General features: G+C 36.9%; 1 protein-coding gene across 2 annotated transcripts in view; it reads left to right on the forward strand.

The window, feature by feature from the left end:
• Sos (Son of sevenless guanine nucleotide exchange factor) overlaps positions 1 to 3790 on the forward strand; it is a 669490-nt gene extending 665700 nt beyond the window's left edge. For both annotated transcript variants that reach the window (XM_090376631.1, XM_090376632.1), the window contains exon 24: positions 3027 to 3790. In XM_090376631.1, the coding sequence (XP_090232757.1) occupies positions 3027 to 3655 (629 nt within the window). In that variant the 3' untranslated portion in view covers positions 3656 to 3790. The remainder of the gene's footprint in view (positions 1 to 3026) is intronic.
• The last annotated feature ends 8946 nt before the right edge of the window (positions 3791 to 12736 follow it).

Genomic DNA, 12736 nt, shown 5'->3' on the forward strand with positions numbered 1-12736 from the left:
CAGAAATACTTCAAATATTAACACTAGCTCCAGTTAGTTGGTTCATAAAGAAAACAATGGAAGAGTTGTGTCTCAGAAAGAATGGTTAAGAAAGCTAGAAAACTTAAAGCAAAAGAAGGAATCATGGCCATACCTGGAAAAAAAGCTTTCTGAGCAAGTAAAGCAAAAGGTGATGGAATTTTTTGAAGAGGATGAATTTAGTTGAATATGCCCTGGAAAGAAATGCAGATGGAATAAAAATGCAAATGCAAAAACGACTACTACTCAGCATCTTGAAGGAAATGTTTATAACATCGAGATAGAAATGATCTGACATTGGATTTTCTAAATTTTTGAACTTTGACCAAAGTGGTGTCACAGTTGGTGCACCAGGAACACATTCTGTATGTGTATGCACAATCCATCAAAATGTCAAGTTAATACTAGCAGCAAGTCCTGTTGAATGTGATTACAAGGTTCTCATTGGTAAAACAGTCTGTGATTTGGAGTCAAAAGATTGTATGCTTAATCGGTGTGAAAAATGTCCAGGAATAGATGAATTTAAAAAGTTTCTAGAGAATATTTTTGAAAACAATGAACCAGAAGATAATATTGAATTCAAGCAATGGATACTGACTGACAGAGATACACTGGAAAGCAATTAACAACAGAAGATTTTATTGAAGAGTTGAGTACAAAGATATTTAACTTTTCCTGTTATCACTAAATTGCTAAACATCCAAGCTACCATATGAAGTCAAAAGGAAAGCCTAATGACAGGAGACTTGTTCATCGATGGATTTTGCAGAAAATAATTAAATTGTTGTGCAAAATGCTGTTCAAGGGTTCCACTTTTTTAAGAAGTGTTTTTTCGAATTAGGAAATAGTTGAAAATCTGATTAAGCTAAATGAGGTGAACAGGGGATGGTCCAAGATTTCATAAATGCACTCATGGAATGTAGCCATGGCAGTGACAGACTTGTAAGCAGGTGTATTGTTCTGACGAAGGAGACTCCTTTGCTGAGTTTTCCTCAGCATTTCTCTTTGGTGTTTTAACGTAAACACCTCACAGGATGGGCGCCTCCGTAGCCAGGTGGGAAGGAGCAGCAGTGCGTAGCACATGCTTCTTGATTAGACTGGGGTTCAAGCCCATCACCACCAAATACGGTGTATGCGGAAAGATCAAGGAATGACCACCGCATATCCCGGAGCAATATGGCCTTAGTTGCTAATGCTCCTAAAAACCAAATAACAACAACCTCACAGGATCTGCGTAATATGCCCAATGAATGTCTGGTCTTTCTGATGGTAATCAACTAGCAAAGCTATATCAGTATCCCAAAAGGATATTGATATAGCTTTGCTAGCAAGGTGATGCCATTACCTTGCCAGCAGAAGGAATTGACTTGGTTTCTTCGGAGGGGAAGAAGAGCTGTGTTTCCTCTGTTTCGATTGTTCCTTTGTCTCTGGCTGAAAATGGACCCAAATATCATCCATGGTCACAAACTTTGCCACTATGCATCTATGCTACCCACTTATCACCAGATCATGTACATGATCTGGTGATAAGTGAGTAGCATAGATCATGTACATGGTCAATGTGTGGAGTGTTGGACATTGCAGGTCTTCTACACTGCGAGTCATCTTACAGACTCTCTCCCTCATTTAAATTTTACTACCCACTTCTTAACCATGGAATAGGGAGGGGCATCTTCCCCCAATGTTATTACTATACCTACATGAATCACCTTTGACATTCCCCTTTTCCCAAATATTGGAAGACTGCATTGTGACTGATATTGTCCATCATTTACAGAACTTTGTTGACTCCAGGATCTGTGATTAAAAAAAGACATTATTGAAACTGCATGAAATTGGTGGGTTACTATTTGAAGTGTTATATATTAAGTACAGTAATATTTTACACTGTACCACTACTCTTTCATACTCCTCAGGCCATGAACTTTTCAAACCCCTTCCCCTGGTATCTCTTAAATAATTGCTTTCTGAAGCATTAAGTTTTACAACCTGTGTGTAACTCCAGGTAGGTATCCTGTAAGTCAATCTGAATATGTATTATTGATCTTAACCTTGATGTTAATTACTGTATTTGCCAGATGATGAAACATGCTTAGAATTTATAATCCTTGAAAAAATATTTTTTACATATATTTGAAATACAGATTTCAAATTTTCAGATATATTTGAAATACAGTAAAGGTATCATTTTCTCGGTTGGTGTAGGACCAAAATGTCTTTCAGCTACCCTATTTTTGGAATATTTCAGCTAGCCATAATTGGAATATATATAATGGCTTAATATATGACTTCAGTTTGAAGCTAAAAGGGTAAAAAAACTTCTATCTTGTACACATTTCATTATAACTATAAATTTATGATTTAAAACTGCCATACTGCATGAAACATGACTCATTTATAGAAGGGATTACTAATTTTCACATGTTGCAGATAAGTTCAATGAAATTATTTCTAATGCCAGTAATTTCGAACTGATTATGCTGCTCACTTTTACACATGTAGATCTTGGTGGGGAAAGGTGGGGGGGATAGCAAATGTTTAGTACCAAAGGTGGTGTCTCATGTATTGAAGGTAAGGCAGAGTTGCTTGGTAATTCGTTCTAATCTTTACCAAAAACAGTTTCTGGAAGGAAGGATTTCATTTTTTAAAATTTTTTTCATGGAAATAAAGGTTAAGTTCTAGTGAGATATGCAAGACTTCACTCTGATATGTTAAGCAGTAACCACATCAGTAGGTGTGCTGTTAATAGGAGCTGCAATATTTGATCTGATAGTGGGGGGGGGGAGAAGACTACATGCATCTAGTATATGTTCAAACGAAAAGATGCAAGAGAATTTTAGGCAACTTTTCCAAAAGTGTGTGTTTCTTATACTCAGGCAGATATGGTAGTTTCCAGTTATAATGTTATATGTTATCTCTATTTTTGTATCAGATTTTTTTTTTGTTAAGTGAAAAAAAAAAAAATTCCTTATTAGAAAATACATTAGTTTTTTTTTTTTTTTTACCAGGTGCAGCAAGTAGCATTACTAGTTCTAACTCCGTTGCTCTACCATCAAGTCCATTGTTCAGCAGCAACAGTTCAATTTCTCCCCCTCCGCCTTTAACTCTGACAGCACCTTCCCTGCCACCACCACCTCTACCACCTAGAAGGAAACGGGAACCATCTATTGGAGACACATCTCCAAGAACAAAACAAGCCCCAGATGCACCATTGCTACCACCAAGAGATATTAGCCCACCTCCTTTGCCTCCTCGGAGAGACTTGAGTGGTTCTGGCACCTTGCCACGCATGCATTCCATTCCTCACTTGCCACATCCACACAGACTTCCTGGAGGACCATGGCCAGATGTTACTCTTCCTAGAAGGAATTCAACAGTGGATATACCATCGGCACCACAGTTTACTCAACGACGTTCATCACAGACATTGATGAATGGTCCGTCTTCCTTATGTGTTAGTGCTAGTGCCCATTGTCCTTTTCCTGCTCCTGTGATACCTTCTACTTCTGTGGCTCAACACGGAAATCAGGACATAATAGTTCCGCATACTACACAATCAGCAAGGGGAACTCCACAGTTGCCTCCCAAAACTTACAGACAGACATTGCTGATGAACAATCAAGCAGCTCCAAGGTAGCCACTAGCTAGTGCTAGTAGTTAGGAGCAATGTATTTTTGTGTTGTATAATCAAGAGTGCATCAGTACTAGTTGGCTATTGTTTGCCAGGAGCTCGAAATTAACTTGTATGGTATTGTGTCTGTTAGTACCAAAGGTGGTGTATATATATATTGAAAAAAAAAAAAAAAAAAAAAAAAAAAAAAATTCTTTGCCGTGCAAGAAAGATGACTTTTTTTGTTCTTGTTAGTGAGAGAAGTGGAATTCTGTTAGTGCTCAAAAAGTGACTAGTTTTATAAAAGAGTAGAAGCTACTTGTATGATTTGTTTATAAATTCATATGACGTTTCTGCATCCTTTTTGTACTGCATTTTTGCTGGTGGAGAAACAAACAAAACAGAACAGTGATTATATGTACAGTTTTTCTTAGAAGTTAAATCACACAGGGTAGTTGCCGGTTGTGTCTTTATTCCAATTTACTGTATTTATTTTCAGTTTTTACTGTTTGTATAAACTGCAAATACAGCCCTTGTAAGAATGCTGCTACAAATGGGAAGGAATAAAATGCTTGTACAATTAATATTTGACCTTTTATCAGTAATTTATAATGATCATATTAATACAGCTGTATTTCAACTATATGTATTGTATATATATATCAATAGATATGGTTTGGAAACTGTTAGTTGACATCTCATCCATCATATCATTGGGTTGATAACTAACCCATCAACAGTCATGTAAAATCATATACAGAATATTGAAAACTCTGAAATGGACAAACTTAATAAATTACATCAGATAAAGTCTGTAATCAAACCATGGTAGTCTAGTGTGTACAAAAATCATAGAGGAAGTTGTTCTTGCTCAGCTCCACATAGGACAGTCATTTGACACATTCCTTTTTGCTGATGGTATTCCTAAGTGTGAGTCCTGCGACAATATTTTATCTATGAGACATTTTAATTGACTGTACAGGTTTTAATGATATTTATTTTACTGCTTTTAATCATCTGACTGAGCCTTATACACTCAGTCAGATTTTTATCCAACAATGACATGTCACCTGTTTATAAATTTTTACAACGTACTGGGCATATGTTTTAATACGTTTACTGCTTTTTACCCTTAAATGAACCTGTGATGGGTAACCTTTTTATTATTATTACTGTTAGCTATATAGTTGCAAGGAAGCCAGAGGCTTATGCTGCACCAGCCAAAAAAAAATTCCTGAGTTACCCTGAGAGAGAGAGTAGAAGGGAATCACCAAGAAAGAGGAGAAGAATGATATTTCACAAGTTACCAGAATTTCTTTATTTTTTTCACTTTTAACCTTCTATAACCATGTCTTGGCACTTTGTGTATGTAGCACAAAAAACACACATTTTTTAAAAATAGCACTGAAAATAATGGCCCTTGACTCAGAAGTATATTTTTCGCACTATCTAAAGTCATCTATATGTCTGAAATTTTCATGTGTGATTCATGACAAGAATCATATGGGAGGAGCTCCAACAGGAGTATGTGAGTGAGGATCATCATTTCAATTGCATCTTTAGAGTAAGGGCGATAAAAATTAAATGTTTATTTAAGCCAGCAACTAGGAAAAATTTTGAATGTGCTATTTTTTACATCTTTGTATTTTGACACCCATGACTTATTTTGAATTACATTACCATTAATATGAATATGTTTAGTTTCCTTTTAACTTGGTTACTAATTTTTTCCAGATATGCCTACTCTAAAGTTCTAGCTCAGAGTTCCCAAATAATCATTATTTTTCTATTATTTATTATTATTTTTTTTTTTATAGCTTGATCCAGTTTGTCCTTCTTTTTAAGATAAAGTACTAAAGTTATTTCTTCTTTGAAGCTACCAATTGCACAATAAACAAATTTTAAACTTCTGTCATTATATTTTTACAAATTATGGTTTAAGTTACTATTACAAATACCATCTTTTTGTACTGTAATACAGTCAGTCCTCGTATAACACGTGTTTACACTACACGAATTCGATCATACACGATTTATAAATAGAGGAACGATATCTTATATAACACGAACCGAATTCGCTTATGCACGATTCGCCTTTGTGTTTACAGGAAATGGCAGTCGAATGCAGAATCACCCCAACCGAATGCAACACAATAGGAATGAAGAGAAGATTCTGAAAATGTATTTATGTTTTTATATCAGTGAAGGGGAAACACATTTCACCATAATAATGTAAAAATCAACACAATTCCAGCTATCGGTATAATCGCAAATGCAATTAGATCGAGTTTACTACCAATTTATAACAGATTCCACTAGCAGGAACGCAACTAGAAATTGTTTTTATTGTTTTATAGTAGTAACCCCCAGGGGGCTTAGAGGGGAACAGGTATCCTGTGTGTTATCAGACACTCAGCCTAAAACACTGATGGATCCAATATCTCTCTATTACAGAAGATTTAGGAGAAGTCCAGTTGGCCTGCCTCCCTAAAATCCACTCATGCACACCTTCTCGATGGTAAGCCCTGTTACGTCACTTAGGTGACAACGAACGTGTAGAGTGGTTCTCTTCAAGACGCCTGGTCAGGGTGAAGAGGAAAAGACCAAACCCTCCAGCAATGAGAGCACAACAATACAAATGGCCCTCAGTCCCCAGCAGCTTTCACTCACCGTCTTACGGCAGCGAGATGATCAGAGGGGAAGCAGAGGGTGCTAAGAATCTCTGGTTACGACCAGGCTGCCATGCACGGAAATTGAACTTGGCCTGGTATAACGTACGATCACTCATCGGTGAAGACAGGATATTAGAGCTGGAAAAGGAATTAGAAAATGTGAATTGGAATATCATCGGTTTGGCTGAAACAAGAAGAAGAAATTAATCACTTATAAGTTTATCAAGTGGAAATCTGCTGTACACCAATGGAAACAGTGAAAGGAGTGAAGGTGGAGTTGGGTTTCTGGTCCATAAAGATTTTAAAAACAACATTTTGGAATTCAAAAGTACATCACCAAGGCTGTCAAGACTAATATTCAAGATTTCTAAGAGGTACAAGCTAAAGATTATAATGATTTATGCACCAACATCGAGCCATGATGATGAAGAGGTTGAAGAAATGTACACTGAAATTGAGAGTCTTCTAGATGAGCAGAAAACCCACTACACTATTATTATGGGGGACTTCAATGCTAAGGTTGGAAAAAGGCAAAACAGCGCAGAAAGAGGAATTATAGGAAATTTTGGAATTGGTGAAAGAAATAAAAGAGGTGAAAGACTTGTGGAATTTGCGGAATCTCAAGGACTGTCAGTAATGAACACTTTTTTCAAGAAAAGGGTGAACAGAAAGTGGACATGGAAGAGTCCAAATGGATTAACAACTAATGAAATCGACTTCATCCTCACTAACAGAAGATATATTGTGAATGATGTTACCGTCCTGAGTAAGGTAAATGTTGGAAGTGATCACAGAATGGTAAGATGTACACTTGATATAGATGTAGGAAAGGAAAAAACTGACTCGAGTAAATAATACAAAGGTCTTTGAGATAACAGAAGAGAATAAAAAGCAGTATATACTGGAACTTAAGAACAAGTATGAGCTTCTGTAGACTGCTGAGGACCAAGATATCGACAAGGAATATTACAAATTTCTGAAAGTGATAAAGCCCAAGAAACCTATAGAGAAACAGAAATCCAAAGAAGAAAAAATTAGTCAAGAAACACTTGTCATGATGAACCAAAGACGACAAATGAAGAGCAAGAAAAACACTGACAGGGAGAAAATTGAGTATACTGAGTTATGCAAAGCCATTAGAAAGAGACTCAGAGAGGACATAAGAAGATTTAACACAAGAAAAGTAGAACAAGCATTAAGGGAAAACAAAGGATTTAAATCAGCAGCCATGAGCAGTAATACAGAAAGACAAATGATACTGAAACTGAAGAATAGTGATGGTGTACTTATAAACAGCAGAGAACGCATAATTCAAATAGCAGAAGACTACTATAGAGAATTATACAAGGAGCGAGGGAATGATGCCAGCAGTGGGGAACATGGATTGCAAAGTAGCAACACATACGACATACCCGATATTCTTCCTGATGAGGTAGAACATGCATTGAAGAAAATGAAGAATCGGAAAGCCCCGGGGGAAGATGAAGTTACTGTAGAGTTGTTAAAATTGGGAGGAAGAGACATAACACAAAAACTGGCAAGGCTCTTCACAAAGTGCATTAGAAAAGTGATGCCTAAGCAGTGGAATAATGCAATCATAGTTTTGCTGCATAAGAAAGGAGATAAATCAGAAATTGGAAATTATAGACCAATTAGCTTGTTATCCCATATCTACAAGTTGTTCACAAGGGTCATTACTAACAGATTAGAAAGAAAACTTGATGAGAATCAATCGAAAGAGCAAGCTGGCTTTAGGACAGGATTCTCAACTATGGATCACCTTCACGTAATATCACAGCTAATGGAGAAAGCAAATGAATATAAAACACCGTTATGCCTGGAATTTGTGGATTATGAAAAGGCATTTGACTCCATACAGCATAAGGCAATGTTTCGGGCACTGGAAAGACAAGGCATAGATACTCCATATATTATGATTTTGAAGAAAATATATGAGAATGCTACATCCTTTATTAGACTAGACAAAGACAGTAGCAAATTTAAAATCGAGAAAGGAGTTCGACAAGGAGACACAATATCTCCGAAGCTGTTTACTGCTGCGCTTGTGGAAGCTTTCAGAAGATTAGACTGGTCGCAGAAAGGAGTCAATGTGAACGGAGAGTACCTAAACCATTTACGATTTGAAGGTGACATTGTGGTCATAAGCGACGATCCCAAAGAATTAGAGGAAAATCTTAATCAGTTATGCACAGTTAATAAGGATTTTGGACTAAAGATGAATATGGCTAAAACAAAAGTAATGATGAACAAGTATGCCACGGAAAGGGAAATAATGATTGAAGGAGCAGTAATTGAAAAGGTGGAGACATACTTATCTGGGACAAGTTATTAGCTGTAATAATGATAAATGGCTGGAAGTCAAGAGAAGAATAAATTTTGGATGGATAGCATTCAGGAAATATAGTCACATACTGAAGAGCAATATCCCAGTTTGTCTGAAACGTAAAATAATGAATCAATGTATACTCCCCACCATGACTTATGGAAGTGAAACTTGGGCACTCACCAAAAGAATGGAAGAGAAGCTAAGAACTACACAGCGAAGAATAGAATGAATTATATTGGGAATCAGACTGTTAGATAAGAAGAGAAACACATGGATTAGGCAGCAAACTCAAGTAAAGGACATTCTTATCAAAACTAAAGAACTAAAATGGTCTTGGGCAGGACACATAGCTCGAAGACATGATGATAGATGGACTAAGAAATTAACAGAACGGTACCCAAGAGGAGCTAGAAGAAAACCTGGAAGACAAAGGCGGAGATGGATAGATGAAATTTGTGAGTTTTTGAGTAGTAAATGGATGGCCAGTGCTCAAAACAGAAGGAACTGGAAAGTTGCTGGAGAGGCCTTCATCCTGCAGTGGATTGAAAATGGCTGATGATGATCATGATGACCCCCAGAAATGTGCTTCAGTAAAATGTGAGCCAGTGAGGTGTTAGTGTGTCTTAATAGTGTGTCTGCCTTTACGGTGTAGTTTATTCAGTTGCTATACGCGCACAGCTTTGTTTATGTGTATCAAGCGTGCCTCCTCGTTTTGTAATTATGCTTTATTCCCTAAAAATGAGTAAAATACTTAGAAGGTGTGAAAAGAAAGCATCCTGGTGAAGACACTAGAGATTCAGAGAGAAAAAGAAAAGCAATGTCGATAAACAGAGGTGGACTGGGTCAAAAATTCTTATAGTGGAAAATTAATAGTGGCCTCATACTATGGTTTATGGCCAAAATCACACCGGCCTCCGGCCCACCGGGGTTTCCCTGGTAAGGCTTATGGGCAGTCTGTCGATAGAGAAAAGATGTGAAATTGTGAAACGCTTTAAGCGAAATGAAAGACTATGTGATATTGCACATGCTACAGACCTAAATGAGGCAACGCCGAGAATTACAAAGAATGCAGAGAAAATAAAAACAACTTTCATAGCAGGAACAACTCAAAGTGTAATTAAAATCCATTAGATTAAGACACAAAGAATTGGAAGAGATGGAACGGCTGTCATCTGTTTAGATAGAAAATCAAACAAAAAACAAGTTTGCTTACAATAGAAGCAAAAGCATTAGCAATATTTTATTATATAATAGTCTTAATAAAATACTTACGTATTTTATTACGATTATTTATTGTGTTTGGTAATGTTTTGGTTACAAATGTGTGTTCAACCTTGGGTGGTCAGCACCTAACCCTATTTTTTCCATAGGGCCTGTTGTTTATATTGCATGATTTTGCATTGCACGAGGGTTTCTAGGAACACAACTATCGTTCTATACGAGGACTGACTGTAATTATAGTAGAGTTTAGTAACTCCCATCTGTACTTTGTTTTTCTTCAGTAGTGGAAAATTGAGTGGATGTACATCATTTCACATTCTCTATAATAATATAGTTGTTTGTCACACAGGGATTTCTAGTCTTTAGAAATAAGAGCTGTATTTATCCAAACTCATGTTAAGGAGTAGGGTTTTTACTTCCTAGTTATTCTGGTTTTTCAGCCTTCATAATGTGCAAACTTGCCTGTAAACACTTGACATAATACACAAGAGAGTTGTATAGTCTAAGTCACTGATGTGTATAAAAACCAAAACTTTCATTTTGCCCCATGAAAATAAACTGGGGAATAATATTTTAGAGTTAAGCAGCAAAAAAATATGCTGTTTAACCCTCAGTTGTTTCTCTTTATTCTGTCTTCCCAATCTACTTCTCTCTACATTTATCCTCTCTTCCCTATATGAACTATTTCCTGATTTTTTACTCCATGTTTGCCCAATTAATATTATCATTAGTAGAGGCATGATGCAAGAAAGCCAAGCTTATACAGCATCAGCCAAAAAAAAAAAAAAAAAAAAAAAATTCCCATTTTGCCCATCCAATCACTGCAAATGTTTGTCTAGTTCTGCCTTGAATTTATTTCAGCTCTCAGCTTCTACAATGACAGATGGAAGTTTGTTTCAGCAATCAACCATTCACTGGCTAGAGACAAAACACCTGCACATCTATTCTACAACTGTCTTAACTAAATTTGAATTTATGTCCCCTCAGGCAATTAATCTGGACAAGAGGCAGAATCCCATCAGCATTGAGCTTGCTCAAACCATTCAAGGCCTTATACACCTCAGTCAGATCCCCTCGCAGATGCCTAGTATCCAGACACTTCAATTTGCACAGCTTAAGCCTTTCTTCATAAGAACAACCCTTTATTCCATTCACCATTCTCATTGCCCTTCTCTGCATTCATTCCAACAGCTCTGCATCCTTCCTAAAATGAGACCTCCCAGACCTGTATACAGTACTCAAGGTGTGGTATGACCATTGCCTTATAAAAGGGACTAATCACCTCCTTATACCTGCTGTGATCATTGACAAGACTCCATGAGCTATTCATGCAGATTGTGTGCACTGTTCAGAAAACTTCATAAGACTGGAAAATTACCACCAAGTCTTTTTCATTCTCTACCACTCTGAGTGTAGTACCACACAGTTGATAGGTTATGTTGGGATTACTGCTGCCCATATGCAGTACTTGATATTTGTCAATGTTAAACTTCAGTTGCCACCTCTCAGCCCATCTGATCAACTTTTCTAAATTTTGTTGCAGTAGCATACTGTCATTAACAATCCTGCCAACATTCGTATTGTCTGCAAACTTGGACATCTGATATATCTACATTGATATCACTTACCAATACAGAAAACAACAATGGACCCAACACGAAACCCTGAGGAACTCCAATAATAACATTAGTCCACAAAGAACAGTGTCCATTGATTACACTCTCTGTCTTCTCCCATTCAACCATCCCTTTATCCATTGCAGCAATTTGCCTTTAATCCCATACTGCGCCAATTTGTACAGTAGTCATCCATGTAAAACAATATCAAAAACTTTCCTAAAATCCAAGTATATGATATCAAAATTATTTTTTGCTTCCAGTTCCTTTGTGACCACATCATAGTATCCAATCGAATTGGTTAGCTAAGACATCCCCTTAAGAAACCCATGCTTTGTCTGAACTATAACTGCAGTCTTGTCTAGATGATCCTGCAGTGCTTCTTTAACCAGTGCCTCCATGAATTTCCATGGTACAGAAGTTAAACTAACAAGTCTGTAATTACTTATGTCACCCTTTGTGAAATGGGGACACATTTGCACACCTCCAGTCTATGGGGACCTCCCCTGAGTCCAACGAAGGTTTCATAATTATGTCTAAAGGTTTGCTTACTTCCTTTGCCACCTCCTTTAACATAACTGGATAGATATCATCCACCTGAGGTGCCTTTCTTATGTCCAATTTCAACAATTTCTCCTTCACTTTGCTCTCAGTTATTACAAAATCATTTAGCTCCCTGCCAGAGTTTGATAAGCTTCTGGCCTCCACTTTCTTACAGACTTGTTCGTTTGAATGTAGATGCAAAAAGTCTAATAGCTTCCAAGATTACTTCTTTGAATGCTTCCCATTTAGAATTTGCTGTTGGTAACATCATCAATTGGTCCCAATGTTTAGAATTTAAAAACTATCTGAGACCACTAGTCACTTTTACGAAAGCAAAAACCCTTCTCTTTACACCTGATGGTAGTTACATCTTTGAGTAAATCCCACAACAGCACACTGTGATCACTGCCACCTAGTGGTTCCTTCATATAAAGATTCTTAATCCATGAAGAATTGCTACTGATAATCAGATCAAGAGGATTATTCCCTCTGGTTGCCTTTCAAACTTGCTGCAGAAAACATTCATCCAATAAATCTACAAAAGCCTTGCTAGTGTGTGTGAGTTCCAGTCAATATCTGGGAAGTTAAAATCCCCCATTATAAGACAGTGTGATTTACTGGCTCACTGTACAGTTCATTATTGTTCATTATACTCATCTGGCCTATAACACACTCTTACTCTCAGTTTTGCTTTCCCGGTGCTTATGTC

Source organism: Mastigoproctus giganteus, chromosome 6 (genome assembly GCF_048544385.1).
Source record: "Mastigoproctus giganteus isolate SK-2022 chromosome 6, ASM4854438v1, whole genome shotgun sequence".
In the NCBI taxonomy this organism is placed as follows: Eukaryota; Metazoa; Arthropoda; class Arachnida; order Uropygi; family Thelyphonidae; genus Mastigoproctus; species Mastigoproctus giganteus.